Raw genomic sequence first — 17162 nt, 5'->3', positions numbered from 1 at the left:
TAAACCTTGGCCCACTGGACTTAATCACTGACCCAACTTTCCTATTGATGGATGTCATGTTCCCATTGAATTCAGCAACCAAGAATTACTATTGTGTCAAACAGCAGGCTAAACTCCGGAGAAACCAAAAGGGTAATCCTTGTTCTAGTTTCTTACAAACCACGGACAGGAGCGCAGAGCTTGGCGAGGAAAACAGGAGAAGTTATTGCAACAACTCTATAATAATTCCACTTGAACTCTGAAAGCAAACTCAGAGCTCCTTAAAAATAAAATAAAAATAAACTATAGTCATGGTGAAAGAGAACGGTCTCTTTAAGATGTTTTCGGTCAGAGAATATGCCAAGCATGCATTTCTAATATCTGGGTGGGCAAACACAAATGGAAATTTAAATTCTACAGAGACGCAGAGAATGTGCTTCAAAAACGTTTCCATTTGGCAGCATGTGAAGTGTGAATGTGTGGTCGACCTGGAGGGAACAAGAGAATGTTAGGAGAGAGGGAGGCGGAGCCTTCTTGGATGAGAAGCACTGTGTCGCTGTTTGTTGCCATGGCGCTCGAGACAAAACCAACCAATGAGAGCACACCTTTGGGTTGTGCGACTGAGGAGAATGGGCCTTTGTTGTGACTATACATTTGCTTGGAAATTCCACACCAAAGAGCAATAATTTTGGAACAATATGAAGGGAAAGGATTCAATCCACGGGGCAAAGCAATTTAGAGTTCCCTTTCTCGATGGAAATCAGGTTGGGTTGGCAGTGGGACCAGCCTCAGCTCAACCCTGGAGTTATTGCTTGTGATCCACCAAAAAATTTAACAGCATGGGGTGTCAGGGGTCAAAAACTGCACAGACAGGCAGTTTCAAAAGGTATAATGTTTACAGATGGTGTTGGAATTCACGCAAACCAGAGAGCTGCACCACTCTGTGGCAAGAGACCAAAAAGATGCTGTAGATGATGGTTTTATTTTTAGAAAACGCCTTGACATGGTTCAAGCTTTACAGTTCTTTTTGAAGGGTATTTTCCCTTTTGCAACTCTTTCCAGAGAGACCAAATGTTCTTTCTTCATTTGATTTATATGAACAGAACACGAGAAGAGCCATGCTGGATCAGATCAAAGGTCTATCTAGTCTAGCATTCTATTTGCCCAGTGACCAACCAGACGCCCATGGGAAGCCTACAAGTGGAACATCAGTGCAACAGCACTCTCCCGCCTCATATCTCCCAGCAACTGGCATACATAGGCCTACTGTCTCCAATATTGGTGGTAATATATGGCCACGGTGACCAGTAGCCATTGATAACCCATGACTCTGAGTTCTAGTCTCATGTGAGAAGGAGAAAGCACTTTCCCTATACTGTGCATGATTTTATTCTCCTCTATCATGTCTCTTCTTACTCTACTAAGGGATTCCTTAGTATTTCCCACTAACTCTTGCCTAAAAAACCACATCCTTGTGACAAACCATGAACGGTTGAGAAGGGGACAGGTGAAAAAAAAAACCTCCCCGTCCCAAACACCCACCCACCCACACACACACACCCACACACACACACACACCACAAGGAATTAAAATCAATGAAAACTTGGATTGGCCAGAGCGCACATTTGCACTTCAAATGCCTCACTTTCTCTTCCACATTAATCAGATGTGCACAGAAATCAAGGGTGGGTAACTTTAGGGGGCCTGGGGGCCACTTTCCAGCTCCTGGATCAGACCATCAGCTGCTGATGAGCTGTTGGAATCCTGTGACATGGCAAAAATAAACCAATCAGTGGTTTGCTGCAAAATGTTGACAGGACATCATGATGGAGGCTGAAAAGGGCCAAACTTGTTATGAGCTGAATATGGACTCTTTCAGCCTCTGGTCTGTTGCACTTCCAAAATTCGGCACCAACTGTTTTGCCACCATCACTATGCCAGTGAATTTTGATGGGGGGGGGGGCAGTGAACCCATTCTAAAGGCTGGAGGGGGTACATGTGTGGCCTCTTGAAGGCCACACTAGAGGCCTTCAAGAGGCAGCTGGACAACCACCTGTCAGGTATGCTGTAAGGTGGATTCTTGCACTGAGCAGGGGGTTGGACTCGATGGCCTTATTGGCCCCTCCCAACTCTACTAGTCTATGATTCTCTGGGACACATGTTGTCTACCCCTTCCATAAGTAGTACACAAGAGGTTCAAACCACAGAGATTTAAAACTTTGCATACGAAATATCCTCTCAGATGGACAAGTTTAATTTGGCTGTAGTGAGCTCCTTACCTTGACTGGCAAGGGTGTACATTACACCTTCTGACCTGGGGTTCTGGGCGGGTCACTCGCTGACAAGCGCTGTTGTTCACCAACATCATGGTCTTGTTAACAATCCGTGTGCAGGACACAATGGTTTTACGTTCTCCTGAAAGTAAAGCAAAGAACTGTGAGGAGTCATTCCCAGGGCACACGGGGGAGGGGACGTCTCTTTATGAAAATATTTCTATCCTGCTGTTTTAAAAGAACACCTGATTTCAAAAATATCAGCAAGAGAAATTCCATGTTGGTTGAATTCCCCTTGGCTGTGAGCAAGTCCCCGCTGTTTTCCAGCACGGCTCCTTTTCATAGTAGCATCCCATGGATTTGAGGCTCTGAGCCAAATGGCATTACAAGATCCACCTCAGCAGAATGGTAGCCCAGTGCTCATGGCCCCCCCTGGGTGGGAGGGTTTACCTTGGCGGTGAATGGCTTCTGGCTTCCATCTTTGTTTCCCACAATGCCCCAGAAGGTGAGTCAATCTGGGGCACTGTGTGGAAAAAAATCTCTGCCACCACAAAAAAACATGCCAGCCACCAGTGCAAGACACCATGTTTTGGTGAAGGTGGCCACCTCCCCTCCCCTTTCCCCAGCCCAGAGTGCCTCAATTGATAGCACTCTTCAAATACTTAAAAGGTTGTCACACAGAGGAGGGCCAGGATCTCTTCTCGATCCTCCCAGAGTGCAGGACACAGAATAACGGGCTCAAGTTAAAGGAAGCCAGATTCCAGCTGGACATCAGGAAAAACCTCCTGACTGTTAGAGCAGTATGACAATGGAATCAGTGACCTAGGGAGGTTGTGGGCTCTCCCACACTAGAGGCCTTCAAGAGGCAGCTGGACAACCATCTGTCAGGGATGTTTTAGGGTGGATTCCTGCATTGAGCAGGGGGTTGGACTCGATGGCCTTGTAGGCCCCTTCCAGCTCTGCTATTCTATGATTCTATGATTCTATGAACAACTTGGTGCATCCTGCTTTTGCAGTGTACCTTGCCTCCTGAGCTATGCCCTGTGATTCTATGAATTTCTGGATCCTTGTTGGAAACAAAGTGGTCCAGTCCAGATGCCATGATGCTGGGCCCCTGGTTGCTGCTTGAAGATGCTGCCTACTGCTCCTGGGCTTCTGGTCAGTGTAGGCAATATTGGGGAAAGGGCTCAATGGGGAGGGGCCACAGCTCAGTGGTAGAGCACCTGCTTTGTAGGCAGAAGGACCCAGGTTCAATCCCCGGAATCTCCACGTAGGGCAGGAAAAACTGCTTGAAACTCTGGAGAGCTACGGCTGCCAGTCAACAATACTGGAGAAGGGTCTGATGGAGAAGGGTCTGACTCAGTATAAGGCAGCTTCTGATGTTTCCATGTTCTGACTTGGTATAAGACAACATCATGTGTTCAATTTTTCTATATGTTTCCGCATTCATAGCTGCTGTTGTCTTTCGTAGTTTTGCGGGGTGGGTGGGTTGTAAGGTCTGTGTGGGTGTCCGTCCATCTGTCCTTCTTATAGCCCAGACACCTAGGCAGAAACATCATGATTTGCTACAGCCATGGCTGTTCATCCCTTGTTATTGGCTAACTTTGCAAACTCTGTTCCACTCAGTTGCACCACCAGTTAGAACGTCTGAGTGGATGCTTGTTAACTTCTTTGCTCCCCCAGGACCTCTTGTGTCTTCCACCATGAGCCAGAAACTATGAGAATCAACATCGACAGCAGCCAAAGCATGGAAGCCCTGCCATGCAAGGGATCAATATCTTGCTGTGAATAATTGTTGTGAACCAACCAGAGAGCTTCGGCTATTGGGTGGTATAGAATAGTAACCAACCATCCTTCCATCCATCTGTAGGCCTACAAGGGGGAAAGATGTATACAAGTTTCCCTCCTGTCTGCCACTTTGTTGCTGAATCTCTGGATCACAGCAGATCTCAAAAAATAACCGTCAGTCTTGAAATGGTTGTTGGAGGAGGCGGACGCATGGTTGTGTCTACACGGCAACTTCAGTGAGTAGGTAGGGTACAAATACTCCAGATAAACAAATAAGCTTTACCTCCTCCACATTGGACACTGCATCCTTCCCATCCACTGTGTGTCCAGATGTAGAAGGAGTCTTGCTGATGTTCTGGCTCGCTTCTGTTTTCGGCTGAGTAGTTTACAGGGATGGTGTATTCATAGTGGATCCCATAGTTCTGGTCATGGAACAACAGCACCTGGGGGAGGAGGCAGGAGAAAGATAATTACTGGGATTGGCACGGAGGGAAAACACACCAAAATAAAGAAACAAACAAGAAATTTATAACATTTTAGATCACACATTTTGAGTGAAAGATCTACGATGGCGCTCTGTAAGTCACAAATCCATCCATTCAGAGGAAATAATTGGAAGCTCAGAACGCTTGTGTTACCTACAAAAGACAATTGATCCACATAAACCTGTAGATCTGGTATGACATATTGGTTCTTCTGCCAAATACTGGGATGCACTGTCCCAGGCGTGGGGAATCTCAGGCCCACTGTCCAAATCTGGCCCTCCTGGGGTACCTAGATGGTTCTGCCCCTTAGAATCATAGAATAGTAGAGTTGGAAGGGTCTATAAGGCCATTGAGTCTAACCCCCTGCACAATACAGGAATCCGCCTTAAAGCATCCCTGACAGATGCCTGTCCACTTGCCTCTTGAAGGCCTTTAGTGTGGGAGAGCCCATGACCTCCCTAGGTCATGGGTCCCACTGTCGTACTGCTCTAACAGTCAGGAAGTTTTTCCTGATGTCCAACCAGAATTGGGCTTCCTATAACTTGATCTCACTATTCCGTGTCCTGCACTCTGGGATGATCAAGAAGAGATCCTGGCCCTCCTCTGTGTGACAACCTTTCAAGTCTTTGAAGAGTGCTATCATGTCTCCCCTCAATCTTCTCTTCTCCAGGCTAAACATGCCCAGTTCTTTCAGTCTCTCTTCATAGAGCTTTGTTTCCAGACCCCTGATCATCCTCACTGCCCTCCTCTGGACATGCTCCAGCTTATCTGCATCTTTCTTGAAGCCTGGTGGCCAGAACTGTCCCCATTCCCTTTCACCCACCACTGATTGTTGGGTGCTTTCCCAGATCTTGTGCAGGTTTTTCTGCATCCTAAAAGATTGAATGGCCTCCCCATAGGCTTAATTACTGGTGGCAAGAGCTTTAAGCTTCAATATGCTGGTATTTTAGCTCCACCCTTCTGCCTTTGGTTCTACTCACCACTGGAATGTGGCTCTTCACTATCAGGGCTCAGCTCTGGGGCCATGAGCCAAAACGAGACCCAAGCACAGAGCTCAAGTTTGGGTCGAGTTCCCAAACAAGTCCAGAGACTCCAAACAGCCAGAAATCAAAACATGGTTCTAGTTCTCCAAGATAGGTACCAGGCAGGTCAGTCACATAGGCAGGTGATGGAGAGCCAGCCAAATATAGATCTCCCCTTGAGACTTCAGCCTACAATTTCACCATATGAAAGGCAGCATGGTGATACAAAAACTGCTGAAATTTTCCAGAAGGCTTACTAAATACTGCTAATATTTAATCAAGCTACAACTGGTCAGCCAGTGGCAGGTGGGGCTGAGGCACTAAAAGAGCATTATTGGAAAATTCCAGCCATGGACTTGATTAAACACAGATTACACAGAGCTGATCCTTCTGAATGGATCAAATTATCCACAGAAATACATAAATTAAGTCAGATTTTGAGTGTGTGCACACAAGGTTAGATCTACACCTTTTGTGTAGATATTCAAATGTGGAATAAAAAGCAGGATATAACACTATGAAAGCGGCATGTGGAATGTGGATTGTGCCTCTACAGTTATCAGTGCACTTCAATACTGCTATAAAGCAGTAGTGTAGAACTAGACATAGTTAAAGCCAATCTTCACATCTTTGAGGCAAGCCATTGGCCAGCTCAATTGCAAAAACATCTCAAGTTGCTTGGAGATTTTTTTGAGGGGTGGGTGGGATGGGAGATTAGGGCAGGATTCAACTGTGTCATTCTGCTAGCTCAAATAACATTGCTGTAGTGGAAACTAGGCTCCAAATTTTGCACAAGAGGAGAATCCAAGGAAAGTTACATTTGGGCAAGCGTGGTTGCACAAGCTGTTGTGTAAACGGTTGCATGTTATGCTTGCACAAGCTGTTGTGCAACCGGTTGTGCCTAATGCTTGCACAATCCATTGTGGACATGGTTGCACATTACGTGTGTGCAACCGGTTGTGTAACGGGTTTCACAATGGGCCGCGCAAGCGCAATCCGCAACCGCTTGCCGAACGGATAGTTTCATCGGCGCTCGACTAACGCCATTTGAGCTTGCGGAACGCCGCTGTTGGATACTGCCCTAGGAGCGCAGGCACTCACCCTACATTCTGAAACGGCGAAGGGAAGAGAGTGCCGCATGCAATGAAAGAGAAGCATGCCAGAATCTCTTGCCATGTTGCAAAGCACTCTGAGCTAACAGCTCTTTGCTGTTCTTGTCCCCCACAGCAACTGGTGTTCTATTCAGCAGCACACACTGCTTTTGAACCCGGAGTTGCCAGTTAACTATGATGGCCAACAGCCATCGTAGTTAACAGGCTCTTCTGGCTGTTTTTTAAGAGTTTTGAGGGCTGAATGTTTGGTGGATTGCTGTTTCATGCTGTTTCATTGTCCTCATTATACGCCGCTTCCAGTGCCAACCTGGCAGAAAATGCAGTTTATAAATGCCTATCAACAAACAAACAAACAAGGAAGTGCCCACAGTATGGGCTTCACTCCCCCTTGCCCAAGCGGTTCACCTCTGGCTATGCAACCAGAAGTAATTACGACTGCAGGAAACATGAAATCAACCAAGCTTACTCTGAAAGCAAACTCAGTCAAGTTAATGATTGTGTTGAATTTAGATGCCATTGATTGCACACGTTTAAATGTGTTGGGGGTGGTGGTTCAGGTGTGCTAGTGATGGGAGCAGGTTGGAACGAAGATGGGAATGCCAGGGGCAGGGGTGGGCGGGCAGGTGACACTGTATCTCACTGCAGTGAAATGGGACGTGGTCTTATTGAAACAGCCGGAGATGGCGAGAAGCCCATTGAACAAATCGAACCATAAACAAACACAGTAATGCATTGACTAATGTGTGGTAGGGAACAGGGCCAAGTAGAACTGATCTCATCCTCTGATAGCTTGAGGCATCTGAAACTGCTTAGATTTCATGGAACGAGACAGAATTGGTGAAATGAAACATAGGAGTACATGAAGAAGCCTATAAGCACACAGAGGGGTACATAGGGATGGGTCAAATGAGCAATGTTTGAGAGGGCCAGGCCTATATGAACCAATGGATACTGGTGGCTCCGATGTCAGTGGAGCGATAAAATCCGCTCCAGGTTTCAGTCAGAACCAGTCAGAACTTTCAAGGGACTATCCAAGGTGCTCACCTTGGATAGCTCCTTTAGAGTTCTGACCAAAACCTGGAGTGGATTCACCGCTCCACTGGCATCGGAGCTACCAGCCTGCACTGATCTGAACTTTGGCTTGCTGCTTATCTCGTGCAGGATTTCCATTCACATTCGGGATCATGTTCGCAATCATGATCTGCGCCATTGGAAAATTGCGTTTATCGAGCAGTGATAGAATGTGAAGCTGACACATCTTTCCCCTGTTCAATTTGCACAAATTTCCTAAAGTGGGGCTGACTCAGTCTATGAGGGAAATTTGCGCAAATTATGAAATTCACATACATTCAGGAAATCTGCGTGAATTTAAAAAAATTGCGCAAATCGAACACGAGTAGAGGTTCAGCAATTTACAGTAAAGAGACTGGGGTGCAATCCTTGGATTTTGCACCATCTGAAAGTGGCACTGATAGGGCATCCTTTGTGACTTTCAAGGGATCCTGGGAGTGCACACTTAGGAACACACAGTGCATCCGTTTTGCATAGTAGGAGGGGGCACCCAAATGCAGGGCTCCTACCCCTAAAAATCAGAAGGTATTGTGCTGTAATCCTATCTCTACCCCTCTTTTTTTTTCCTTAACGGATTTTCTGCTGTAAGAAAAAAAGAGAGGAGAAGCCATGGGAAAACACGGGAGTGGAAGATGTTCTTATTCGGACCTCCCACACAAAGAAAAATTCTATGAATGAGACAGGGCTATGATGCTATAAAAACCCTAATCTGGAAGTACCCAAAATGCATTGGGCCAGTCCTGTGTACTTCCCTACCAAGTACATCAAAATAAAGAACGAGGCCCTTCTTTTGGTGCTGGCAAGTTTGGTGGTGAAGCAAGAGAGGGCCTTCTTGGTGGCTGCTCCCAAGCTACGGAATTCCCTGCCATAGCTCCCTTTCTGCTGGCAGGCAAAGACGTTTCCGCTCAAGCAGGCCTTGGGCTTGTAAAATAATCTGTTGGACCGTGTACTATTCATATTCTGTAATTATTTTGTGTTTTTATCTGTATTTTTAATGCATTTGTTTTATCAATGTTTTTAACTAGGGTTTTTTTTTCCTTAAAAAAGTTTTTATAATTGTTGGTGGCCTTGAACATCATTTTCTTGCTGGAAAGGCAGGATATAAATCATATAAATAATAAAACTAACAATTTTCACTTACTGCCAACACGTTAGCAGACCAAATGGTGCCTCTCACCACATGCCTGGCAAGCCAGATTTCTGAAGTTTCCAAGTCATGGAGCAGTAAAGGAGCCCAACATATGCCATTCGAAAGACCATCTGCCACAGCTAGAAACCAGCTCCATATCAGAGACTCCGGCCTTGAATTGATACCTAGTGTTGGACTAACATGAAAGAGACCAAGGCTGAAACCTCTATCCAGCTATGAAGCTTGCTGGGTGACCTTGGGCCAGTCATGTCCTTGCAGCCTAACCTACCTCACAGGGTTGTGGGGAGGATAAAATGTGGGGGACCATGCACAGAGCCCTCTTCAGGCAGAGAAGGGAACAAAGATATGGATTCAACCCTTCTGCTTAGTTGACCCCACCCAGCCTCTGGTTTTGCCTGGCCTGGTATTGTCCTGTATTGGCTGCACCAGAGTCTGAGTGAAGGGTCTAAGAAAGAAGCAAGATATTGAAATAAGCAAATGTCAAAGCTCAAATGTCAAATATGTGGGGTCAGGCTATGGCGGGAGTGTTCAAAATAGCAGGCAAAGGTCAAAACGCAGTTAAGGCACAACCCTATGCACGTTTAGACAGAAAAAACGCCTACAAATCCCAGCATGCCCCAGCCAGCCATGCTTTTCTTCCTGTGTAAACATTCACAGGATTGCACCCTTAGGCAGTCAGATATGTTACACTGTCCAGAAGTATAGTCAAGATGAAGACCAAGGGTCAGTAGCACAGAGCATCAATCATAAGGCAGGAGGCAACATTGAAGGCCCAGGAGCTGGAAGAACAGCATTGTTTCTAATCTGGCTAGGCAGACGCTGAAAGCTTTTAAGACCAAAGCCTGCTGAGCCTCACCCAGGGCTCAGCTGCAGTACATTATTGCTCTCCGCTTAGAGCCCTATTCATGAGGAGTTTCTTCCTCCTGAGCAGTCCTTCCTTGCAGTCGGGCACTTGCTGATTTTGCCTCTTAAGGAATTGAAGCTCTCCAGGACTTGGGAGGGGTCATTTAGCCTCTGTTGCTGAAACAGAGTTCCCCTCTTCCTGTGGAGATGGAACCATGGTCCTCTTCCCTGAGGGCCCAGGCTCCCCAACTCTCCCAATATAGAGGGTTCAATGACATCAAGTGTCTCTGAAAGCTGTAGCTCCGAGGAGGTGGTGGTGGTGGAGTCATCCGGTAGAGATTAACTACGGAGCCTGGCTTTTTGCCCTTGCCTTCTGTTTTGCTGCATGCCAGCCTCCAGCCCGGAGTTACAGCAAATGAGGTCATGGGGGCTATGAGTTGTCAAATGCACACTCAAAATCTGGATTCAGGTGTAGCTGCCCAGGGCTGGTCCCAAAATAGTATGGAAATCGACCACTGCTTAATGGTTCGGGAGCTTAAAGTGAAGGTGGGGAAAGTGGAGATTGCTTTACCAAACATGTGATGTGGACTGTTTGGTTGGGTAGATCCTGCCTCCGTGAAGACATGGACCAGATAACCCTTGCGGCCCTTCCAGGCCTTTAATTCTATGAAAGCAGGCACTCTTTACCATTTTTATTTTTTTTTAAAAAAAAGTTTTTGCTGATCTGTACGAAAACAGACAAATATCTTTTGCAAGATGGGGGGAAAATAAAAGACACATCTGTAGCTACAGAGGGAGCTTTATTAGTCTGAGCTGGAAGCCAAAGCTAAGACAAACCAGACAATCAGCTATAGTTTTAAAGCTTTTTGCAGGATCCAAAACGCTCGGCCCTCGCCAGCACAAGACGTGAAGCCCCACCCTGCCTTTACTTAAGCAAGCGAGATGCTAACGACTCTGCTGTACAGCTTGAAGGAAGCCGTCCTATTTGGAAGCTGCATCTCGGGGGCTGGGATGCCCTTCACTGGCCAAGTGGAGGTCTGAATCAGACCTAGCTACACAAACACTCATTTATCCAAGAAACATACTTACAGTAACGTATTTGGAGAAATGCCTTGAGACTTTTGAAAGAGGAAAAAAAGAAGGAAAGGAAAGAAAACGCAAACTCCTTAAAGAGAGAGAGAGAGAGAGAGAGAGATCCTTATTATCTCAATCTGGGAACAAGGCTGAAGAATCTTAAGGGCTCATATGAAATCAATTTCAGGCAATTGTGCAGCCATATATTATGTGTGTGTGAGTGAGTGAGAGAGAGAGAGAGAGAAATTGGTTTCAAATAGAGGCCATGATGTCTCCACTCAGGTGCTTTGTACTTTGGTAGTCAACTTAAGGTGACCATATGGAAAGGAGGACAGGGCTCTTGTATCTTTAACAATTGTATAGAAAAAGGAATTTCAGCAGGTGTCGTTTGTAAGCATGCAGCACCTGGTGAAATTCCCTCTTCATCGCAGCTGCAGGAGCCCTGCCTTCATTTGTATCTGGTCACTCTAGCTAAAGAGGGCAGGGCTCCTGCAGCTTTAACTGTTACGATGAAGAGCGAATTTCACCAGGTGCTGCATGCACACAAATGACACCTGCTGAAATTCCCTTTTCTGTACAACTGTTGAAGACACAGGAGCCCTGTCCTCCTTTTTCATATGGTCACTCGAAGTCAACTGCATTTTGATATTGTTTAGAAATTCATTTCCAAACTGCATTCTGGGAACCCTGGGATTTCTGGAAAGCTTACAAAGGATTTCTCAATGGAAAAAAAAATCAGTAATGGTAGATGAGCTTCTCTGAACGTCAACCTGCCCACCTGTACTATCTTTCCCTTCAATAGATAGCTTCAGGGAAGTGCTGGGCATGTTTTAGGGTAGGGGGGTAGTGATAGGTCTAGGTTTTGGAGGGTCCTTGGGCAACAAACCCTCAGTGCCCCCCTCCCTCAGTGAGTTTACCTTCCCACCACCATTGTCACCAATTGCCTCCCTCCTCCTCCTCTTAAGAACATAAGAAGAGCCCTGCTGGATCAGACCAAGGGTCCATCAAGTCCAGCACTCTGTTCACACAGTGGCCAACCAGCCATCGACCAGGGACCCACAAAGCAGGATATGGTGCTTTCTCCTCTTTGCTACTACTTGCTTGCTTGACAGGCAGAGAACCAGTGAGCAAGGAGGCCATGGCATGTACTGCTCCTCCTTCTCACCATCACCGTTGTCTGGGCCAGAGCAAGAGGCAGGTGAACATGCAGGATGCAATGGTGAAGAGGAGCAACTCAAAGGTGCTCTTTCCAATTGGCCCCTTCAGGGCTGTGGGTGCTCAGCACGAGCCACACCGTCCCTATACTCTTTGACGCTCATCCTGGTAGACTTTGTGTTTACCACATCTACCTGTTGTTCTTTTTTAGAAAAGCCTCAAGATCCACAAACAGGATCCAGGTGCAAATCATGTGTCCATAGAACAAAAGCATCTGAGTTCAGGAATATGTTTTGAGTACCAGAACTGAGTGGGGCTCCCAGTTCTTCCATACAAAAATCCACTCCTGGTTGCCCCAATCTTTCTTATAGCTTGATCACACCAGCGTTATACTGTGCAATCACTGCGAATTGCATGCAAAGGACTCTGAAGTATTCCAGCTTATAATCTGCTTTGACTGGGAAGTACTCCCATGCATCCTGCTTTAATTGTGCTTCTTAGCCAAAAGAAGCGTCGTATTTTAGTACCCCTTTAAGAGTGAATCTTTTGTTGTTCTCCAAGCGGCCAGTGGGGGCGCAGGAGGATGGTTTGATATTTTTAAACTTCAAATTAAACAAATGCTTACATCTGTGTAAGTTTTAAAGATAAAGACATCAAAATTGGCACAGTAATAGATATTAAGGAGGGCTTTCAGCAAACCAAATTTGAATCGGATTGGGTCATCCATTGATTTCTTACATTCCCCCTTTAAACCCTTTTCCTGGTATGCAAACTTAGGAGCGCCGCCATCTCAGGTGTGATTCAGCTAACAAAAACAACAACTTTACGCTATGGGGATAACAATAATGCTGCTATTGTTAAACAATTGGGAGACAGAAATCCTCACTGATGGCCTGCAAATCGCCCAGAGATCTACCAGTACATCCAGATCTACCTTCTGCCTAATTTTTTTCTAAAGGGCCATCTTTCTTCCTTCTGAGACAGAGGCCAGGCATGGTCAGCATCCTGGCTTAACCACATGTGCATCCCAGAATATGCTCCTGAATAATGTGCAGCACACTGGGGTTCTGTGGCAGATATTCTATTCAGGAGGCTCCTCAGCACTCAGATCAATGTGGAAAGTTTTCCTGAAGGCAGAAAGTTTGAAAGTTGGTGTTTAGACAATGTGGATTATTTCCCTTTTTATTATGAGTATGATTGGATTTTTTTAAAAAAAAAAATTCACCAAAGTTCTCAAAGTTGCAAACCATTAGATCCACATTATACCGTATTTCTTCAATTCTAAGACACACTTTCCCCCCCATATAAACATCTCTAAAAACGTGGTGAGTCTTAGAATCGCAGGTGCATTTATTATTTCTTAGAATCAAAGCTTTTTTTTTTCTGTTGGTGGTACTGAAATTAGTGTGCGTCTTACAATTGATGGCGTCTTAGAATCGAAGAAATACAGTAATAAAATTTCAAACCGTAAAAGCACATAATTCAGATTGGGGTCTGGTCCTAGCTATCATATTTGTATCCCACCCTACTTCCAAAGAGCTCAGGGTGGTGTACATGGATTTATCCAATTTTTAACCTCTCAACAAGCTGGACACGTAAGTTAGCCTAAGGTTATCCAGTGAGGTTCATGGCCAACCAGCAGATTTGTACCCTGGTATCCTTGGTCCGTGACCAATAATCTACCTCTAAACCACACTGGTTTTGGGTGGGTGTGGGTTCTATTTGTCTTTGGAACTGACATGCCAATCATACCTGTAACCGAGGAAGGAAGAATGTGAATGCAGAACAACAAAAACGATGTTCATTTTTGAAGTAAATGTGTAAATTCTGTCGAAAGACAATGAAAAGATATCAAATTACCATCAAGTGGAGTGGTATTTTAGTCGGCCCCTTGGCGGAGATTTTCTCCCACAGACCTCTTCGGACATACCGGACAGTCGTTCCTGCAATCTGAAACTCGCCTGGAAGTTCAATTTTCCAGTCGCTATTAATGGATTTCTTACTGGAATCTTTCAAAGCTGGAAAGAATCAAACAACATGGAATGAAATGAGTAGCAAATCGATCATTGGAAAGACAGAACACCATGGTCCAGTTTCATCAAAGTTGGCAGATGTCCTTTTTCCGTAATGGACGTCCCATCGTACAAGGTCTTCATGCTGTAACCCACGGTAACCCATTATCGCCCATACTCAGCTAGTGAGATGTCAACTGTCCCATTCATTTCAATACATAGACCTTTCTATTTGATGTGCTGGTTGACTACAGTCAGGGAAGGGCACTGTTTTTTAAACATGGGGGAGAATGCATGATGAAGTCTAGAATTCTACCACCACACTCTCATTTTATTAAACTTGCACTTCAAGGCTGGGGACTACCTGGCCTTCAAGATATTTTGGCCCCAAACTCCCATTGTCCTGCACCATTGGCTATGAGCAACAAGAATCATAGGCCAAAAGCTTTTTTGGGGGGGGGGGGCATTTGGGACAACACTGTTGTAGTTGGATCCTTGGTGTTCGTCGTAATGCATGAATCAGCAATAAAGGTCAGAGGAAATGTTTTTTTTCCTTAGGGTCCGATGTTCATTATGAAATTATGGTAAGCCCGAAGAGTGGTTTATTGCACTGAAATCCATGCCAAGGTTGTCTGAAGCAATCATACAGGAACTGCTGCTGGTAAGGAGAGCCTATTCGAGCAATTAAACGATGGCTTTAAAAGCAAGAAAGCACCGAACCATTGAAAACTATTATTAAGGAGGAAAGGTATCTGGAATTTCATCTATTTCCTTTCAGAGAAGAGTACTCTAGGCTGCAGAGGCTACTTCATAAGTTTTGCAGTTACTGAAAGATGGCCTTTCTCATGGGATGCTTTTCTGATTTTCACTGTTCTTTGGAATATACATAGCTTAACTCTATGTCAGGGTTATACGGCCTACCTGAGCTCGCTGGGTTCCCCAAAAGGCCACATCCCCCCAACCCATGAGAAGTTCACATCCCATTTTGTCTGTCTCTTCTGCCAAGACTCTCGTTCACACACTGGTTATCTCTCGGTTGGACTACTGCAACCTTCTTCTCTCTGGCCTTCCTTCGTCTCACATCAGTCCGCTGGTCTCTGTCCACCACTCTGCCGCTAAGATCATCTTCTTGGCCCTCCGCTCTGACCATGTCACTCCACTTTTGAAATCTCTTCATTGGCTTCCAATTCACTCCAGAATCCAATACAAACTTCTCCTGTTGACTTTCAAAGCTTTTCACGGCCTAGCTCCTTCCTATCTCTCCTCTCTCATCTCACACTATTGCCCCGCTCGTGCTCTCCGCTCCTCTGATTCCATGCTTCTCGCCTGCCCAAGGACCTCTACTTCCCTTACTCGGCTTCGTCCTTTTTCTTCTGCTGCCCCTTACGCCTGGAACGCTCTTCCAGAACACTTGAGAACTACAAACTCAATCACAGCTTTCAAAACTCAGCTAAAAACTTTTCTTTTCCCTATAGCTTTTAAATATGGAGTTTGTTCTGACTCTATACTGTTAGCCTCACCCTACCCGGTGCCTGTTTACACTTCCCTGTGCCTGTTTGCATTCTCTTTCCCTCCTTATTGTTTACTACAACTTTATTAGATTGTAAGCCTATGCGGCAGGGTCTTGCTATTTACTGTGTAATCTGTACAGCACCATGTACATTGATGGTGCTATATAAATAAATAAATAAATAATAATAATAATAATAATAATAATAATAATAATCCCTAAAGCCAACACTGTCTTTCTTTGCACCTAACTTCTTCTTCATACCAAATGCTTCATAAGATCTCCTTTCCTCTTGGATGGGAAACACACACACCCCACCCCAGTCAGTCTGTTCTCGCTAAGCTTTGCACCAACTCTGGCCTTTCTGTCCACTCCAACTCCATCCAATTCACTTCCCAGCTTCTGGATACAACGAATTGCAAGGCATTTCCTGTTTTGAGGTGGTTTGCGAAAGGCAATCAAGGCGAGCGCCGTGGGATGAACGTCGGTGGAAAGGAACTGCTCCCAGAAAATGGTACGTCAACTCAACATGAAGCTGGGTTCACTTCCAAAGCGCCCCACCCAGTTCATGGTGGAAATGAGACCTACTTGGCCTAAAAGTTGAACGGGTAATTAGCTCCAGCCATCACTCCAAGGTTAAACACAGCTCTGTTTTCACAGACCTCAGGGCTTATTAAAGTTACACCAGCAGGAAATTGTACTACTTTGATTTCCCAATTATCCTGCTTACCCTGTTGGGTCCTTGCCCATGTTTTGCTACAAGGCTTTGATAACAAAAAGTTATGAGATCTTTACACTCGGAGGCTTCAGTAAGCTTTAGAAGGCGTAGCAGAAACTCTAATCTATGAACCGTTGCCTGTGCAATGTAGTGAAGCAAAATGCTTAGAGTATTTTGTTAAGTGTCTCCCTTTTCCTCTCAGACCCTCCTGAGCCTGGGCTGAACCACGGCTGCCCAACATTACTACCACTACTGTAGTAGCCACAGATAGGCAATGTCTAGTTGGGAGAAAGTGTCATAAATCACAGGAGCTGAGAGATAAGCTGCAACTAGAGTGGGTTATTAAACAGTCCAAGGTCAATAAGCCAAAGATATCCATCTGAAGCCAAGGAAAACAAAACCAGACCTAGGGACATGCTGAAGAGTAGTCAAAGTCGTTCTGGGTTCAAGAATAGTCCAAGCTGGGTCCAAGAGAAACGCTACTGCTATGGATAAGCAGGAACAACAATTGCTTCCAGCACCTGAACTGGGTTCTCGGCTTTTATGCCGAGATCTATGAATGGGTGAGGCCAGCTGGGTCGAGCTGCAGCTATCGGCTGCTTGCCCATGTGCTGGGGCCCCTCCCCAAACACTCTCAGGCTCAGCTGTTCTGTGTCCTCCTCCATCCCAACAAAAAGATGGGGAGGCAGAGAAAAACACTGTGTGGTTTGCCAGGCAAAATACGTGGCACGATCCCCAATGATTTCCATTTGAACCAGCAGAGGCTTCTACAACAGGTCTACAATTTGGAGGAGTGGGGAAGAAGAGATTGGACAGGGTGGTTTGGGCAAGATTCCAAAGTCTGTTTTTGGGATATATCTGTGAGTAAATTGGGTGGGTGGGGAAGCAGGGGGTGTATTTTAAGAGATTTTGCTATGGTGGCTTTTTAAAAGTAACCCCAGAACATTATAGAAATTATATCAATGCACA

The 17162-nt window shown here is 45.5% G+C and overlaps 1 protein-coding gene across 1 annotated transcript in view; it reads right to left on the bottom strand.

Moving 5' to 3' along the window:
* The window catches only part of ADAMTS17 (ADAM metallopeptidase with thrombospondin type 1 motif 17), a 199083-nt gene that overhangs the window by 27826 nt on the left and 154095 nt on the right, over positions 1-17162 (bottom strand). Inside the window, exons 18-20 of the mRNA XM_063142170.1 lie at positions 13814-13971; positions 4325-4484; positions 2260-2395 (exon numbers count right to left, since the gene is read on the bottom strand). Coding sequence (XP_062998240.1) covers positions 2260-2395; positions 4325-4484; positions 13814-13971 — 454 coding nt within the window. The remainder of the gene's footprint in view (positions 1-2259; positions 2396-4324; positions 4485-13813; positions 13972-17162) is intronic.

The sequence above is a fragment of the Elgaria multicarinata genome, chromosome 16 (assembly GCF_023053635.1).
Source record: "Elgaria multicarinata webbii isolate HBS135686 ecotype San Diego chromosome 16, rElgMul1.1.pri, whole genome shotgun sequence".
NCBI classification, from domain to species: domain Eukaryota; kingdom Metazoa; phylum Chordata; class Lepidosauria; order Squamata; family Anguidae; genus Elgaria; species Elgaria multicarinata.
This window is presented reverse-complemented; position numbering and strand designations above follow the sequence as displayed.